Here is a 19252-nt window from a genome sequence, read left to right on the forward strand (position 1 = left end):
TGTGTTTTCAGCTAAAAATGGACCAAGTGCTCACCCTGTGGTAGGGATAATACACTGACTGCTGGCTTGGGGGTAATTAGCACCATCTCCCCTGATGCTATCCCATCTCCTTTTCTCGTTTAATACCATCTCCCTTTAACAGTGTAAGAAATTGGGTCTCAGAGGGGTTAGGCACCTGGAGCAAAGTCACACAGCCAGTAAGTGGCAGCCCCAGGATTGGGGCTTGGATGTCTCCAAAAAAAACAGGGTGCTTCACCCCCTCGAATCCCTACAGGGCTGGGTTCTACAGTGCATGTGGTCCAGGCCAGCCGGAGGCCAGAGGGAGCAGTCACCATCCAGTAGCCTGGGACTGAGGACTCAGGCATCTAGAGCCAGCCTGGGGCCCTGGAGAGAACCCGCGTGAACAGCTGCCCTAAAGCAGATGTAAGAAATCAGAATATGCCACCACAAAATTGGCATATGGATTATTTTGAACTGGAGGCAGATGAGAATCAACAGACGCAGAGAGAAGCTTTGCAGGAGCTTCCCTTATCTGACTAAAAGCAGAAACTTCTGGGAAATGAGTGCTGCCATAAATCCCCTCTTCCAGAGAAGTTTTATGGCCATGAAGACAGAAAGTCACTGCCAAGATGGACCTGCACAAACAAACCTGACTCCGTCAGTTTCCCCCTAGCTCGCCACCCTGGGAACCACTTTTCCTTTGTTTTGTTACTTCTCTACAAATTTATCGTTCTTGGTTAACATGCTAAATAAGCTCCAGGTTCCAACAACTCCACGGGGTCACTCATTGCTGTTTTGCTTTTCTTTCATCAATCTGTCTCTTGTGAGTCTCATGTGCAGAGCCACTAACGCAGACCCTTTGGAATCCACACTGGGTGTGGCCTTCGCCAGCCAAGCAGGGGCCTCCACTGGTAGTCTCAGGTGACTGCAGACCCCAAGGCGCCTGTGGGGTGGGGGAGCCCTGTGGCCTCCACACTCCACCAGCTTCCCTTCCCTCAAACCAGAGGCGGCAGCTCCGTGGTCAGAGGCGTGGAGTCTGGCTTCAGAGGGGGCAGGTTCTGGGGCTTGCTTGCCGTACGACCATGGGCAAGTGTTTTAACCTCTGTGTGCATCAGTATCCTCAATTGTGAAGTGGACTTATTGTGAGAATTGGAAGAGATATTGTCACATAGACATTTAGCACCCATAGGAAGCCCTCAATAAAGGTGAGCTTTTACATAATCAAAGAAGCTCAAGTGGACAATCTCAGGGATGAGGATCAAAGCACCAGGAGTATTTGTGCACAACTACTGACAGGACCAACTCTGAACCCTGCCTGACCTTCTGCTTTCTGTTATTCTGGAAGAATAGAGAAAGCCTATTTATTTCTGAATTTGCATTTGGCTAGCTCTGAGTATATTAAGAATGCAAAATGAGATACTGACACCAAAAATTCCCCAGGAAATGGTTAGAAAGTTATTCCATCAGTGTCAAGTTCCGCAGGGGGCTGAGTTTCTGCTCTACCCATGAAAAATACCATTTTAAAAAAATTGAGGGGTGATTCCTACATCAGAAATATCTGGGAACTTGTTAGAATTCAGATTCTGGAGAGATTCTGGTTCTGTGGGTCTGGGCTGGGCCTGGGATCTCCACTGCTGCCAGTCTGTGGACCCTGCTTGGCGGAGCCCAGCTCTACCAAAGTTCCCTGGCCCGTGTTAAGGACTCCTTTTCAAAGAATCCACTTGCATAGGTCAGTTGTACAAAGGACGATATCCACAGATTTCCCCTGGAATGTTTATGCCGTTTGGGTTTCCATGTATTTTCAGAATTTAAAAAGTTGTCTTTGTGGACTTCATTTCATCAGAATGGAATAGAATTACTGTTGGGAGCTTCCCCAGTTGCATGTCTGCCTGGGCACTGTGCTCAGTTCCACAGGAAGCTCCTCACGAGGATGCAGTGCAGGGGGCAACTGAAGTGGGTCTAGGTGAAAATCAAAGGAGATGGGGGCAGAGCCACACCCCTGTGCCAAAATCAGTGTGCTCTCAGAAAAGCCGGAGCTGCTGAACGTCCTTAAAGCCAAGCACTGAGTCTATCTAAGGCCTTGGGATCCCTGGAGCACTAGTCCCATGGGAGAAGCGGGGGAGGCTCACTGGCTGGCACCTGAGAACAGGTAGGATTGCTCTGTTTATCTTGGGTCATGAAAGAGTGTCCGGAACTCTGCTGAGCATCCAGTGAGCACATCGCGGGCCAGGACACACTCCAGTTCAACTGGCCCTTTGGTTGGGTATGAACATATGAGACTGTCTGCCTCGAATGCAGCAGGCACTAAATAAGTGTCCATTGACTAAATAAACAGTACATGTAACCAAATTCTGGCTACTCTTTCAGGGTGGTGGGGAGAGAACACTCTGGGGTAAGGGATGGGTGTCTCCTCTGTGGGCTTCCTTTGCTCCTCCATTTCTCTGCCCTCTCCAAAGGCCCCATGGATGGTTCTGGGGGAAGCGTCCCCCCAGACGTGGGAGTCAGAGGGTCTCACTCACCAGGGTCGGCTTTCCGGATTTCACTATACACCGTCTCCGTGCCCTTTGTTCCCAAACCTGGTAAGGGACCAGCCACAGGTTAATAGCTGCCTCTGGGCACCAGGTCAGCCCACTGCCAAAGCAGGAAAAGGTCTCAGGCTCCCTGGGCAAGGCTGCACCTCCCCCAACCCACACCACCATGTCCATCTCCAGGGGCACCTGGAGAGCTTGTTGCCATTGAGCCTGGGGCTGAGATCCTGGTCTGCCCAGTGCCACTCTCAGAATGGAGGGACAAGGCAACAGGCCTTTATGGGGTGGGTCCACCCTCTTCAGGGCAGCCCTGGGCCCAAAGGCTGCAGGGCCCGTGTTCCAGGCTTGCAGCCTCCAGGTTGGTGGTTCCATCCCTCTTCCCTTGCCACTGTGTCCTGTGTCCAGTTGCTCTGCCAGCCCCTCCCAGGAGCCTGGCTATAGTCTCCCAAGAACCTGAGCTCTGGGTTAGAGCCTGGGCATCATCTGTGACTCTAAGTGTCAGCTGGGACTGAAGGCCGCTGACAACACAGAAGGCTGGTCTGATTCACATGCCAACCCTTGAGCCTCACCGACCACTCTGACTGAATTAGTCCGGGGTGGGCCCTGGCCTTGGTATCCTTAAGGAGCTCCTCAGGACGTTCTAATATACAGACTGGGTGGAGAGCTTGTGGTCTGGGACAGCAGACACGATGACCAGGGTGTGAACAACACCCAGAGGAGTCTCAAGGGTTTAGGAGACAAACCCAGCAGTTTAAGTTGATGCATGTGTACAGGTTGTATATACACACGCATACACACAGCATGTGCATACAGGCATACACACCTGTGGGCACACCCCCCACAAACCCTGAGGAAGCAGGATGAACCCCAGCTGCTCCTCCAGTTCCTGTCACCCGCACAAGGGACCGGGAAGCCTCATGGTAGAAAGACGCCTGATGCCGCGTGGCCAGCATTCTCCTTCTACAGATGAGGAAATAGAGTCCCAGACAGGGTAAGACTCCTGTCAGCATGGTCGCGGCCATGTGGATGTGACTCCTTGGTGGCAGGATGGCATGGGCATGTCCACGGACTCTAACTGCACTGAGAAAGCATGACTCACCATGCTCCAGGGATGCCCCCTTCTCTCAACCCCGAGCCTGAACACATTCCTTCACTGCCCACACGGCCCTTTCTCTTTGCCCCATTGCCCCTCTCCCCCAAGCCCCAGGACAAGCTTTGCTCCTGCCCTGCGATGCCCCAACCCTCACACCTACATACTCCTGCACACTCCCCTCTTGCCTGCGCACAGGGCAGTTACTTGGGCCCCCTGGGCTCCCACAGCACTTTGGGGATGCTTGCCCATGACCACAGTGACATTATTTGTCCCCATGACCGTCTTCCCTAGTGGACCCACAGCTCGCCCAGGGCAGTGCCTGAGATCATGTGCCCTTCCCATCCCAGGCCTTACACAGCTACTTGAGGTACTGCAAAGGTTTGATATGACAGTGAGGGTACCAGTCAAAGTCAAGGATCCCTGTAGGCATTTCTACCTCCCCTGGTCTTCAGGAAGGTCTTGTCATAACCACTCTCATCCCTGAGGTTTAAGGTCTTAGGATTAAAATTACCGTCATTCATTGGACACTGAATGGTGGTAGCTCCTGTGTCAGGACCCAAATGCCAGGAGAGCCATGGGATGGTTCTGATCCCGCCAGCTGAACTTGGGGCACATGGGTTGGCCAGGACCTTGCAGACTCCCCCAGGCACCAAACCAGAGTTGGTGCTCAATGGAGCAGTTCAGGCACCAGCACCCTCCTGTGAGGACTGCTGTCTTTCTCTAAGAGGCCAGCAGAGACACTCACACTCCATGGCACAGATTTGGGGGTCTAAAGGGAAGCTCCAGGAATCCCCATGTCTGCTGGGGGACCTACCACAGCCTCAAGGGACTCTGTGCTCAACGTCAAGCCTGGCCAAGTCACTCATCCAGTATAATCCTAACGCCACCTGTGTGCTGGGCACCGTGGAAGACAAAAAGGGAAGGGTGACTTGGATCTGGTCCCAGCTTTCGGGAGCTCCAGGCTGTGGGGCAGATGGCTGTGCAAACAGGCTGTGATAAATGACACAGGATGCTGCATTCCAGGTACGCTGAGGTCACTGCCAGCTCAGCTTCTGACCAGCCCCACAGTGGGAGCTGAGCTGGGGGAGGCAGGGGAGGAATGAAGCGAGGGGGCTGGGCAAGCCTGGGGGCCTGGACACCCTTGTGAACTCCTCGGCCCCCAGGCACGTGGGGAGGCCAGTAGGCCCCTCAGTCCCTGTGGGGATGACCCTTTTTAACACCCTCTGGACCTGAAGAGCTGCCCTGACTCCCCTTCACCTATTAACTGCCATCAGCTGGGCAGCAGGGTGCCCTCAATTTTTTGGGTGACTGCCAGGCATGCAGATGCCCCAGTGGTTTCTCTGCTGCCTCCCAGTTCTGCTGGGCCTCTGAGTGTGTGTGAGTGTGTGTGTGTGTGTGTGCATGTTCTGCCCCCCGGTTCCGACGGCGGGGAAGCGTGCCGCCCTTCACCCCCTCTCCTCCTGCTGCTCTGCTGCAGCAGCTGCCCGCTAATGACCAAACCAGGCCCACAGGCTGTTTGTCCCTGCTGTGAAGGATGTTTCCGGATGGAGCCTTATTGTGGCTTCTGTTTTTCTCTGGTAACGGAGAAGGAGCTGGCTTCCACGTCATGGGGTTTTCCCAGCAATCAGCCTCAGAGCAAACATGCAGCACACCGGGTTTAACGAGTTCCTTCCCACCCCTCCTCCACCCCGAGTGACTGCCTGGTCAGCTGCCAGCCAGGGTTGGGGCTGGACTTGGTCCCCATCCCTCCCCCCACCCCAGCCACGGAAGAGAGAGGCCTCAGGACAGGGAACTGGACTGGCCAATACTAGGTCAAGTGTACTTACACTGGCCTTGAATCCCCCAAGCCTTTTCCTCCCCTGGTAATGCCCCCCACTCTCCACCCATGAGAAAGCAAGGGGTCAGCATGCCCCCAGTCTCTTAACTGCCAAGGAGGCTGGGTCCAGAAAACTCAACTCGAATCCTCCAGAAACTCCAATTTCCCCCCGAGAGACCTTCATTCTAGCCCTCCCCAGGCCCCCGCAGCCCCCACAGCCCCTTTATGTAAATTGGTTGCAACCCTGCAGCTGCACTACTTGGCATGGCAAGCCCCCCTGCCCCCATCCTGGGGGGTCTTCTTCTCGCTACAAGCCACCCCACCCTAACCTTTAAGCAAGAAAAAGAAAACCAGATGCTACTAACAAGGAAACATTCCCAAAGGCCTGGAAAATGACCGATTCCAAGGACAAAACCCTGCTTCCTCCTTCCTCCTCCAGGTTCCTTAAATCCAAAGCCTTGTGGGCATCAGGCCACAGTGCTGGGCAATCGCACCTGCTTGCGCACCTGGGAGTGGAGGATCAAGAGGACAGTGGGGTTTTTTCTACACACATTCAGAATATTTGGGCAGCCTCTGCCCCCACTTGCTACAGTTCTTTCCTTCCAAGCCTGAAGTCCGAGCCTGTGAGGCACAGTGAAAGTGGCGGGGAGGGGCGCCCACCCGGGTCCAGGCTGGCCCAGGGGAGGCGGGCCGGGAGCCGCGCAGGGCCGTCAGCCCGCCCACACTAGGTTCTGAGCACCAGACCCCTGTGTGGTCTCCTCTTGGGCCCCTCAACTTAAACCCACCAGAAGCAGATCTCATCATGAGCCTGGTCCTCCTAACCTCAGACATCATGACCATCCATGCAGTTGTTCAGTTAAGAAACATGTAGTCATTCTGTCTCCCCATCCTTGCCCTTCATCCAGTGCTATGGGGTCTCAAATCCATTCACTGCCAGCACCCCGGCTCCACCATCAGCCTCTCCTGCTCGGTGATAACGTACTGGCCTCTCTGTCTCCTATCTTATCCCCTTCCGTCTGTTCTCCACACCAGCCACAGGGACCATTTTTAAAGAACGAAGTTGGAACCTGTCACTTCCCTTCCTAAAGGCTTCCAAAGGCCCCTGAATCCTCTGAGACAAGAATGCAGAGAACCCCAGAGGCCCTGCAGGCCCTGCCCCTGCCCCATCCTCCCCAGTGTCATCTGCCTCCTCTCCCTCTTGCTTTCTCTGCAGACACAGGGGTTTCCTTCTGGATCCTTAAATGAGCCAAGTGTTGAGCCAGCTTGCATTGCCCTTCCCGCGTCCTGGTCCTCCTGACCCTCCCTCCTCTTGGTGGGGCCACTTTCTCTGTGCCTAGCTTAAATGTCACCCCTCAAACAGGCCCCCTGGGACCATCCACGCAGAAAAGGTGCCCCCTTTGATGCCTTCTCAGAGCACCTCATTGTTTCCCTCTGAGCACTTACTCTAACCCGACACTATCTCCTTATTTGTTGGTTCCTTGTTTCCCCAGCCCCCTGGCAGGCTATCCCTCTATGAGGTGGGGGCCACACAGGTACTTCTGCTGCTTGCATGGGAGTTGGTCCATCGTGGGCCCTCAATTTGTCAACTCAACTGGCAACTTACTTTACAATGAAATAGGGAGGACAAGAACTTTGGGCCTGCTGGGCTCCACCCTCCAGGACCAGTGGAGACTTGGAGGTGGGAGGCCCTCCAGTCCTGCAGAGTGGGCAGTCCCACCTCTAGGGGCCATTCTGACGGCAGACTATAGGAACGGTGCCCCTGTTGCGCAGCACTCAGCCTGGGGGTTGAAAAGGACCGCCCTGCTTGCAGGTTCTGTGCACATACCTGCTGACATGGTACCCAGGACCTAAGAAAGGGAGGAAGAGAAGAACCCGAAACTCCTCCCAGATCATGGAGTAACAGGTAACAAGAAGATGCCCTTGCCATGTGCTCTGGGTGATGCTTCCTTCGCAGGCTTGGTCTGGAGGCCCCAGGCCCACCTGGCTGAGTGCACGAGGTGTAGACTTAGCCGGCAGGCAGGGGGATGCATGACCGTAGCCCTAATGCACTTGCGAGGAGGGCGGGAAGCTCTGGGTGGCTGCTGCTTTGGGAATGAAGTGCTCCCTGAGAGCTAAGGTGCAGGAGGGTTAGAAGGGCACACAGGGCTTTTGCTAGTGCCAAAAGCAACTAAAATTGACATCCTTGCATTTGCTATGGACCAGCCCACTCCGAGTCCGTCAAGCAGGCACCAGAGTGAGGGACCTCCAAGCCAGCCTGCCCCTGAGAATCATGCACTCGATGACAAAACCGCAAGTGTACAGCCAGTGCCCCTGTTTATACAGCAAGGGATCCTGTGCTTTCAAAGGCCTTTACTCAAGTGTGCCTTGAAAGAGCAAGCCCTTGCAACCTTCAAATATGCATTTCATGTACACACACTCAGTCTGCAAGCAACTTTCTAAGGGAGACGTGGGGTTTGGGCAAGGGGTGTACCTCTGCAAGAACGCCCAAACACCCAGGAATGAGGCTGCACTCAAAAAGTCTCTCAACAAATGCATTTCTTAGCACTTAATTCATTGCTCAATAAGACTTATCCATTATTAGTAGTATGATGAGTAATAATTCATGAAACTTTACTACTCAAAGCCTGTGCAGGGGTCACTGCTCCTGCCTTAGGCACATCCAGCAGTCTGTCTGCTGACCATCCCCCTTCTGAGCAACTGAGGTTGACTAGACCCTTGTCACGGAGTCACAGCACGCCCACCCCGATGTCTACACTCCAGCACCCAGCAAAGAACGGGGACGCACTTGAGTGGTGGTATTTACCTTGGTGGGGCTCAGGTGAGGTCACTTCCACTTCCGTGTACTCCACATCCAAGGTCAGAGGCTCTGCTCAAAAGAACCACAGCACCCTGCAGTTAGAGTCTCCTTGGGGGGGGCCTCAGACCACATTAGAGATTTCCATTCAAATGATTAAAGCATCCCATATTTTGAGGGGGAAGTCAGACTTAACTCCATTCTAAGTGGGAGAGAAACCTCAGGCCGGGGAAGGTGGCGCTGAGGCACTGCCGAGGATATGGGATGATCCTCCAGCCCAGATTCCTGCTGTTTCTAAAGTGGGAGGATTTGTGAAACTTCAGTGGAAACAGAAAGCAGCCAGCATCAGCCACAGCAGTTAACCTTAGAAGTCTTCTCCATGGCCACAGGCATGGAAAGCTACCTCCAAGGTGGGAAGGGTCTCCGGAAATGTGTAATGGGGTCCCCAGCCTAAAAATGTTCTGACAGCATGAGGCACATGCACAGAGAAACAAATCACTGAAAGCAGGCTGGGCACCACGGAGAAACCTAGCTTTTGTCTTCAAATCAAAATAACATTGTGATTTTATTTTTGAAGCCTCAAAGAATCAGGGGTTCTCACCAGCAACTAAAACCGTGATTCTGCAGTCAAGGATACTGAGGCTTCTACAGAACCTTTACTTCAGAGCTTTAGCTCCCATGATAGCAGCCCCAAGGGTAAGGAATTTTGAAAAAGTGATTTAGCCCACTCCTTCTGAGCATTAGAAGCAGGCAATCTATTGTTAATTGTCTTTAAAGGTCAGCAGTATGGCTAAAATTACTTTTACAGTGTATTTTTCACTTTCATTAAATACTTAGTAAATACAAAATAACATTTGTAAGTATGTACAAAGTATAAATAACAATTCAATAAAGAGCAGTGTACCTATCATCTTTTTAAGGAAAAAAACATTTTCATTACCATTGAAGTACCCTGTGTGCTTTTCCCCATCCCAGACCCTTAATACTTTTCCAGTTTTATTGCGAGATAAGTGACATACAACGTTGTGTAAGCTTAAGGTGTACGATGTGGTGATTTGCCACAATGCTATTTAAAAATACCCAGTCTCTACTGTCCAAGGGAAAGGAGGTCTTCCCATCTTATTTAGTAGCCCATTCTGAATCAGCAAGTCCCCTTTCAGATATAATCCACTTCTTTCCCACTGGAATTTAGGTTACTTTTCCATTAAGGACACTGGAACGCATCAGCCATTTCTATTTTATGTGGCAGTCAGTGACGGGTTTGTTAACAGAGGTGGGGAAGTACCCACAGGTCTGAACAGTTTTGGTTTTTTTCCTAGGAGACTTTTAATGTAAAGGTTTTTAATAAAAAAAAAAAAAAACCTTAGATAATTACCTTTATTTTCATTTATTGGTTTCATTGCATGGTTTCCAACATCTTCATTGTAACCTAGTTGGAAAACAACAGGATGAGTGACAATGGCAAATTCCAAAGAAAATGGCAAAGAAACTGTAGTACCTCAGCAGGCAAAAATTTTTAATCTCTTCTTAACAAGTTGTTCTTTATCAAAAAGAATTCTTACAAATGTTATAAACATGATTTCTGATGAATACATGGTTTTCCCTTATGTATTTGAACTAATTACTATTGTGATGACTAAAACGTATTTATAAACTAAGTAATCAGTGGAGCAACAACATAAGAATTAGGGCATGACTTGCAATTTGGAAATTTGGGGGGAAATCCTATTTTAATATAAATCTACATCAGCATTTAATTTAAAGTATCTCTGTATTTATGTATCAATAATACAAATAACCAACAGAATCCCCCTTATACCACAAAAAGGTATCTTCTCTATGTCTTCTCTTAGTGGCTAAATATTCACCACATTTTTCTGAATGTAGTTTCTTGAATGATACATTTGCTCTTTTCTCCTTACTGGCATATTGTTTTTGTTACTACAAATGTTTTGTCTTACTTTTTAAAAGTTTATGATTCAGCATGTAAGAATTGCTCAATTCCTAAAACACATTTCTCATGTAGGTCCTGCAAAAAGCATAACCTAAAATGTTCTTATTTTGTAGAACACATGAATGAACATTCTATTCCCAAACCTGCTGATGAAAAGAAAACTGCCCCAAATCTGGTCTGGGACAGAGCTTTTTGTGTGGTGTAACTATAGCCCTTGGTAAGTAACTAGCACCCCTGAGCAATTTTCTCATAGGCCTAATGGGACGAAGAAATCCTGGGATTGAGCTGACTCCTAAATTTGTGATAAATGTCACAATCAGGTATTCCTTTATCACACCACTTTTTCTTTTAATGCCTCTACTAACAGAAATATTTAAACTGGTTCCCTCCCATGACAAGTTTGAGAGGGAACTGTCTTGGGCTTCTAATAAATGATTCCATCTAAGAAGATGTTTTACTAATGCCTTAATTTGATATCTGGTCTCTCTCTCTTACAAATGGAGAATCATTAGACTTGGGCAATGTTCAAAGTCTTTGAAGATAACCCAGGATGGGTATCCCCCACATTATCATTATTCTTCACCTTTCATTCCTTGGGATGTTCAGAAAGTGATGAGATTTGAATGTTGTGCCTTCTTTCTTAAGTTTATGTTTTGCTTATCACATGGCCTCCAATGAGCGATTAGATTAAGTGTCTGCATGAAGACAGGCTTTCCCTACCAACTGTAGCCCCATCACCTACAGATTCTGCTTCTAAGAGAGGGGAGAGTGTAGTGAGTTGGGAAAAACTAAAACTCTTAGCAGCTGCAGGAAACCGTGACTGTACCATAATGTTGGTTGGCTTCAGCATTGGGATCCGACAGTATCTTCTCATTGTTGGAGTTCAGAAGTGGTGCTGCTGGCCTTAAAATGAAATTTAAAAGGGAAAAAATGCATAACTTTTTTTGGCTCTAACTCCAAGCAAACAAAATAGTCAAGGAAAGATCATGAGAAAACTAGGATGTTTTCCCAAGTTAGGAAAACTTCACTCTCTTGTTTGGAAAACATTTTCTCTTTCAGCTGTTAAGCTTTTTGCAAAAACTCTTTGCTATTAAAATGGGTGTCAGGGCCGAAGGGCCCCCAGGTACCACAGGGGCTTTGGTGAGTCCCGACCCCCTCAGTTCCTCATCCTATGCTACTGGTTCTTTTGGGAACATAGCTACCATTTCCAGACTTTTGAATTTTTGGATTTCAAGAACAACAATATAGCAAAACCATTTTTTTGGGCCAATTCTACTTTGCCGAGTAAATTTTTAGAATTCCATATACTACCATTATAATTTCATAAGGAAAAGGGGATTTCACAAGTAACAATGTAGGAAGGAAATGACCTCAGAATAAAGCCATTTCTTCTCATGAAAGGATAACTGGCAATCTTCCTAAGAGACAAATACACCCCCCCACCACACACACCCTCCCCCCCACAAAATCCTACCTTACTCAGCCCCAAGGCCCTTTTTTTTCTGAGTTTTCTAAGAGCCACTGAAAACTTCCTAATGACCAGAATCTCCCTACAGACAGGCCTGTTCATGCCCACAGAGCGACCGCCTGTCTTCCAAGTATGCACACTGACCTGGACATCTCCACTGGCATCTGCTTGGCTTTAAAAGAGAAAAAGAAAAATCGAGATCAGTATAAAGTACCCTCCTCCATACCAGGTAGAAACACTCATTTCCACCATATTTGACTTTCTTGAAGATTGAATACCCATAAAAAGAGAAAATCAAATATATTCCTGCTTTTAAAAAAAGAAAAAAATAAATAACTGAACAAAGTAGGGTTCTCTTGGTCTTATACCAAGAGACTTCACATGATTTCCCCTCATAAATAAATGTGACATTGTCACTGCTTTAGCCAGGAGTGGGTTTCCTTAGCGGAATGTGACAGAGATGAAGACAACCAGATTAGCTAAACAAGCAGCTCTCTCTCTGACTCACGACCATTCTGCCAGGGAAGGGCTGACTCAGGCCCTGTGCTCTTGATGCCAAGTCGGCCTGACACCCAGGCCCGGGTCAGCCTTAGGAGGGGATTTGTTCTGGAGCCTGACTTCCCAGTGTGGTTATAGCTCATGCGCTCTAACAAAAGCTGAGGGCCCCTCCTCATCACATCTTCCCCCACCCGTTCCAGAAAGCAGCACCAGGGCCTCTAACAGAATCCACTTTACCTACAACAGTTTTTGCAGAATTTACTGGTATATGCCCTTTTCCTTGAGTCCAGGTAGTCCTGGCTTCCTTTCCATGTGTGTCTAACCTCAAGCACAGGGTAGAAATCACAGCACAACTGGCAGATAATTGAGAGGTATTCAGTGTGTGGAATGTACTCCCTAACACCACACCCCACTCTTACAACCACAGGACTGGGTATAGTCAATCACAGAAATAGCTTCTGACTACATGTAGATGCAACTTCCCCCAAAATTCATCTTTTTGGGTTAACCAACTAGGAAAGCAATTGTTTTCATTTTTGCCTGTCTAGACCAGGTGCAGTAAAAGCTCCATATCCACCAAAGCCAAAATCTTGGTCATAAGGTGACACCCCAAGGAGAAAACACTTGTCATCAGTTACATTCCCTTAGCTCCCACTGGGGCAGAGCACACCCCCCGGGAAGCTGGAGCCCCTCACATCCACGGCTGGTTTCTCGGCAAGGGCAACCTGCCGGAATGGAATGAAAGAACTGTGCTCACCCTTGGCTTTCTTCAGAAAATAGCATCTGGCCCCAAGTACCAAGGTGGCGATTATCACTCCGATGACAACCACTGCAATAAGTCCTTTCTTCCATGGGGCAAGAAAGACTGGAAATCAAAAAAATTTAAGTATATAGGTTTTTCCTCCTCCAGTAAGAAACAATTTTAGGCTTAAGCAACAAATAAAGCTGATTTTTACAGTCCTTGAAATCAGCATCTAACATGAGCATCTCCCTCTGTGAACTCTGTTCATCGCCAGTATAGAAATAACTGCTTTTGCTACAGAGTCCACGGTGGTCTTAAAGGACCATGGGACTAAAGAAGGCTCCTTTCTGGGGTCTGTCCAGCCCTCCTCCTTCTCTAGGAAACCACCCTCTACCAACATAGGTGGGCTCCCCCAACCATGTCCCCTTTGCATGACCCAATCCCCTTGGCCACAGGTGGTCCATTGGGGGACATTTGATCCCGGATGGGCCAACTGGTGTCTCTCTACCAAGACTGTAGAATTATGATTGTGTGAAATACTTCCACTTCCATATAATAACCAGTTCTTCTTTTATACTTGAGTGGGTTTCTGTCACTTGTAACCAAAAAGCCTGGAGGATATTGGTCTCTTAACCCTCAGGAAGACGCAGTAAACTTTCACCCACTTCCTCTTACAAGTGGTGAGCTTTCTGGCCACACCCTTGGCGGGCCCAGTCGTCCCACTGTTGAGACCTTGACGCACCTCTGACCGTCAGCACGTTGCTTCGGGGCATGTTTTTGGCGGGGTTGGCTCTGTTGGAAGCTGTGCAGTAATACTGTCCCTCCTGCTCCTTGCTAGCATGCTGCTTGTGCCACATGGCCTGGGTGTCATTCAAGGTGATTTGGTAGAAGGGCCTGCCCTCCTTTTCTCGGTAAAACCTGTAGGTGATTGGACCAGACCCTTCGTTCACGGAGCATTGAAGCACAAAGGACTCCCCCGATTCCACCATCTCACTCAAGAAGATAGAGATCGTGACCTCATCCACCGGGGCTGAAAAGCAGGAAAAGGATTAGCCCTGAGAAAGGGGGAAGAGAGGGAGCGCGACAGCCGCTGCTCGCGGCCCGTGTCCTCCCGCGCTGGCCTCAGGCTGGCATTGAGCTCTTCGGCTGCGTCACGCCCGTCATACACACCCACATGTCCCCCCCTGATCAGCCCGGGAGGCCAGCCACGGATGCCTCCTGTCCTCGCGTGCTGATCAGACACAAGATGCTAAGGACAACTCCCTGCAGGGACCACTCCACTTTCACTGGCCACCCAGCCTGCCCCTACGATGTAGGTTCTGCTGCGGTCTGTTCTGTGTGCGTGGGCGGGGGGCGGGGGTGCGCGCACAGGCTTTTCTCTCCCTGTTTACAAAGATGCCCGACGCTTCCAGATCCCAGGAACAAATGGCCTCGACCACCACCTTCTCTGGCTCCCGTCCTGTTTATCTCTTTTTTCCTTTAGGAGTGGTCTAAACCATTGCTTTCACATCCTCAGTTCCCACCTTCTTGTTATCCCTTGAAGTCTGACTTCCATCCCTCTGCTTCTGAAACTGCACTCTTATTTCTGGTTTTAAAGAGACGCGGAAGGCCACCCGATCCCTGACGAACGCATCTCCGAGACCCCAGCAGGCGAGACCCACTGCAGATGTCCTTCCAGTCTTCCCTCCCGAGCCTCCCACAGCTCTCAGCTGTCACCCAGACTTGCCTTTTGAGCACGGCCTCCTCTGGCTTCTGTGATGGATGCCTCACAACCCAGATTCTCTCACCACCTCTCCTGCCCTCCCTCTTTATTCATCAGTTTCTCTTCCTTTACCCTTCAAGTATGGACTTTCTGCAAAATTCCATCCTCAGTTTTCCATTCTCTTCTCTGGTGATTTCACCTACATCATAGCTTCTATGTGTACATTTAACACATAAACATATAGCAAATATTGCCTAAATATGTAGCTAAACATATTTAATGTATTTATATATATTATACTAAATATAATATATATAAATACATATTACTCCCCTAAATTCCAAGTCTTTATTTTTACCTGGGCATTTCCATGTGGAAGCCCTGCCAGCCTCTCATTCCCAGCAGTTTCAGGCAGAACTCATTTTTCTCCTATATTCCCTTTCCCAGGCTCCATATTCAACCACCAAATTCTGATCCTAAACTGTCTTCCCAAGTAGACCTTCCTATTAATGTGAGAATGGTCTGGTCAGCAGACGGACAACTGACTTACAAATCACTCTCTCTTGTGAATGCAGCGGGTGGGCAGATCACGCAGCTGCTCACCCAACAAAGGAAGCACCAGGCCCAGGATGGGATGGTGGGGGTTGCCCACAAGGGCAGCCCCGCAGAGAGTGCCGCCTGACTCGAGGCCCTCTCTCTTGTGAAGCACAAGGAGGTGGTGGCAAGCTGGACTCAGGAGCCAGAGTGCCCAGTCTCAGTCCCCAGCCCCACCATCTACCAGCTATCTGTTTTAGGCTTTAGTTGCTTTACCATAAAACAAGGATGTTATAATCATTATGGGTCTTATGTGGCTATTGCAAGTATTAACGGAAATTGCTAAGTTGCTTCACACAGGGGTGGACACATGGTCAGGACTCAGTAAATGTTAGCCATTAATACTGACCCAATTTCACATTACCTTGCTCAGGTATTATGAGGTCTGAATTCTCTACTTGTTCTAAGTGATAGAGCCATGAGGTTAATCTTCCCAAGACCCTATTCTTGCCATGTCCTTCCCTCTTCTGACTTTTTATTGCACACAGGACAAATCCCCAACTCTTAAGACTGGCATTTGATGCCCTTCACAGTTGGGCTCAGTCACTTTTTCAGTTTATACTGAACGATTCTCCATTCCCAATCACTGTTTCTTTGTTTCCAGCCATCTGATTTGCCCACAGGCTTTTTGCTCATGTGTTTGCCCAAGCTGGTAGGCCACCCCGAGTCCTCTCTGCCTACCCATTGTCAAGTTCTGGTTCCTAACCCAGCTCTTCCCACTCAAGCTAGATGATATCTTTCATGCTGTAGATTCCTATCACCTTCAATGTAAGGGTAGCACACATGACAATCATGTGTTGCCTAGTAATGTTTTCTTCTATAATTATTTGCATTGTAGTTCAAATATATTAAAATCTTTTCCCCTTATTTAATCAGGAGATCCTGTGTTTCTTGTTATACCATTGAAAACAAAGAACATATTTCTTTTTTGTACATACTCCATAGCATTAGGTGCTTTATATATACTGGTGTTAATTTTAAAAGTATGGCTACTCTTAGATTATACATTAACAGAAGTAGGAATCTCTATCCAACTTGAGATGTCCACAATGGCACATGTAGATAAGCAGGTATTCAATAAGAAGGAGGAAGAAAAGGAAGGAGCCTTATGAAGCTTTTTAAAACAGTGTGCAGGTTATTTCAGATGCAAGCCATGGCACTGCGAAGGACTTCCGAGAGGTGCAAGACAGAGGCTCAAGGATCAGCATCCACCCCAGGACAGAGGTCTATTTCTCTTGAGTATGAGAGACCCAGATGAATGTTAGCCAGTCCCATGAGACTAGAGCCTGCAGCTCTGACTGCCGTGGGATCTGCACAGGACAGAGTTTGCCCCACCAAGGGTCAGCAGTAGAGAAGAGCTCCGGTCTACAGTTCTCAGAGGTGCCTGGCAATCCATCTCAAGAGGAGCTAATGCTAAGGGGGCCCCAAAGCACCACTTTAGTGCCTCCAGAATTCAGGACACTTTGCTCTTCTATTTTAGCAGTTTGCTTAGAAGGTTCTGAGAAGAGATGACATTGCCATATCAATAGCTACCAGATCTTTTGTGACCCTGTTTACCTGGGCCTTGGTCCTTCTTTGCCATGTGTCACGTTTATGGACTTTGCCCAAGTAGTACCCACTTCTCTTGCCCACACAGTCCCTGGGCAGCCACAAACCTTTAAAAAATGTGAACTAAAGCCCCAAACCCGCATGGTTTCTTCTCATAGCACAGTGTCTTACCTATCACCTTGACCCGCAGAACTTCGCTGAACATTTTGTTTTGGGAATGGCAATTGTCCACAATACACTGGTATTCTACATCTTTTGTTGGGTTATCTTTGAATACTGCAGGGTCGTTTGAGCTCATGCTACATTTCTTCAAAACACTGCTTGCTTTTAAGAGGTGATAAGAAATAGGTGAGGTTCCGTTTATGGACTGGCAACTGACTTCTATGGTCTGTCCTTTTATCACCTCAGACCTGGACTCATGAAAAATCCTGGGCTTGGAGAGCATCTCTAGAATGACAGAGAGAGAGAAACAACCTGAATGGCATTGAAGAAAGAAACAGAACCGGCCTGAGGAGTTTCTTCTTCCCCAAACTCTGGGCTTTGCTTTCTCTGTCATTACCATCATTTTAAATGCCTATCTGCCTTATTTACCTTTATAGGTTCCTTTAAGATTGGCAGGTAATGTGTGTGTGTGTGTGCGCGTGCAGTGGGTGGTGAGGAGGGAAAGAGAGGGAGAATGCTATAAACAAAATGGATGACACAAATTCAAGAAAAACATTATATCCCCCTAAATACACGTTTATATTGTCATATATCTCACATGCATAGACCCACACATCCCCACAGTTTTTTGTATTGAGAAAAGATACAGGAAAAGCATAAAAAATGTACAAGTACCCAAACAGATTATATTTTAAAACAAATTCGCAGTGCCTCAGCCTCTCCTGATAATAAATTCCATGCTTCAAGAAACGAGTACTAGGTCATTATTCAGAAGTTTGCTCATTTAGAAAGCTTATAAAGTGAAATGAACTCCTCCCAAGAACACCAGAAAGAAAAAAATGTAATGACCACATTTGTCTCTTGCTTCATTTCTTTTTGAGTTATATGACTAGAGAATCAATGACAGACGAAAACTCTGGGTCAGCTGAGGTGAAAATCTTGACTGGATCAACCAGGTTCAGCTGAAGCACAGCCTGACTAGAGCTCCACATTCGCTCCTTTACTCAAAATACGGCCCGACTGCAGCCCGCCAAGCTGCTCGTCAGAGATGCGGATTCCGGCTCCACCCCGAGCCCCTGGCGGCATCCTAGCCAGGTCTTGTGTGCGCAGTCAAGTCTGAGAACACTGCTCTACGTGGCCCCAGTACCTACATTCTGCTCACCGGAAGTCCTAGCCCTTCTGGTCAGCCAGGATATGGATTAAAAACTGGAACTTAGACGTTAAAATTTCGTGTTGATTAAGCAGTGCTTCCTCCCTGACCTTTTGGGTGGGTGCCTGCTCCAGCAGCCAGAGTCCTGCCAATTCAGAGGCCACATCATCAGCAGGCAGCCACACTAAAGCCATGAAGTCTTTGCCAACACCCTTTTCCTTGTACTGCCTCTCTCCTGTGCACTGAGCAGGAAGACCCACTTGCTTCTGTTGGGTCTCTTGATTTCCCTCCTCTCTCATTCCTGGGGGTTCTTACCCAGCCGCAGTGTAATCTGCCTGCCGACTGGACAGGATGGCAGCTGGTGATAAGTCCCCTTCCTCCCACTCAGCACCAGTACTGTCCGAGCCAGCAAGGATGCACTCACCACACACGGCAATCTGCACCACGCTGCTTTTCTTGACCACCTTGCCAATGCCTGCGAGGCAGGTGTATGTCCCGCTGTCCCACTCCGAGGCTATCTTGGTGAAATTCTGAGTGTGTGACACAGTCATGTTTCCCTTCTGGATGGTGAAGTTGGCTGGAGGCGCTCCTGGGATGGAGCACCGCAAGTTCAGGCTTTCACCCTGGTCCAGACGTGTGGCAGAAGATTCCAGCCTTGGCTTGGAAAACAGCTCTGAAACACCAGGGAGTGGGAATGGGGTGAGATGTTTCTGAGCATGACACCCAAAGCCCCTTTGCAGAGTGGCCCCTGGCCCAGCTGCTTTTGGAAGAGCCCACTCCCAACTTTTTGCAAAAAGTTTTCCTTTCTCCTTCCAAGGTACTCAGTACCTTGCTACTCATGTACCTGATAATCACACAATTACAGGGCTCAGGTTCACTCTTTGCCTGGGATTCCAATGGCAGGTTTTGCTCCTGTGTTAATCCAACATATTTCACAGACATGGATTAGAAAAGTTTTGTAATGCGTAATATGTAATGCAGCAAGTAGTGATGCATGCATTCATTCATTCACTCATACATTTCATTCCATGAGTGTTTCTTTCAGGCTATCTCTGTGCAGGGCACCTTGCTTGGCACTGGACAGAAAGCAGTGAGAAAGAAACAGTTCCTGACTTCACTGTGCTTACATCTAGTGGGTGATGTAGATGTGGTGTTTGCAGGAGAGCCCATCATGAACCCAGGCTTGGGGAGTCAGGAAAGGAC

The 19252-nt window shown here is 48.7% G+C and overlaps 1 protein-coding gene across 3 annotated transcripts in view; it reads right to left on the bottom strand.

Moving 5' to 3' along the window:
• The window catches only part of PECAM1 (platelet and endothelial cell adhesion molecule 1), a 52799-nt gene that overhangs the window by 13488 nt on the left and 20059 nt on the right, over positions 1-19252 (bottom strand). The window contains exons 6-14 of one of the 3 annotated variants that reach the window (XM_036996834.2): positions 18474-18722; positions 16909-17184; positions 13636-13923; positions 12909-13016; positions 11798-11825; positions 11012-11088; positions 9607-9660; positions 8241-8303; positions 2520-2576 (exon numbers count right to left, since the gene is read on the bottom strand). In XM_036996834.2, coding sequence (XP_036852729.2) covers positions 2520-2576; positions 8241-8303; positions 9607-9660; positions 11012-11088; positions 11798-11825; positions 12909-13016; positions 13636-13923; positions 16909-17184; positions 18474-18722 — 1200 coding nt within the window. The remainder of the gene's footprint in view (positions 1-2519; positions 2577-8240; positions 8304-9606; positions 9661-11011; positions 11089-11797; positions 11826-12908; positions 13017-13635; positions 13924-16908; positions 17185-18473; positions 18723-19252) is intronic. The other 2 variants (XM_036996838.2, XM_036996839.2) reach the window with 2 other exon arrangements.

Source organism: Manis javanica, chromosome 4, assembly GCF_040802235.1.
Source record: "Manis javanica isolate MJ-LG chromosome 4, MJ_LKY, whole genome shotgun sequence".
NCBI classification, from domain to species: Eukaryota; Metazoa; Chordata; class Mammalia; order Pholidota; family Manidae; genus Manis; species Manis javanica.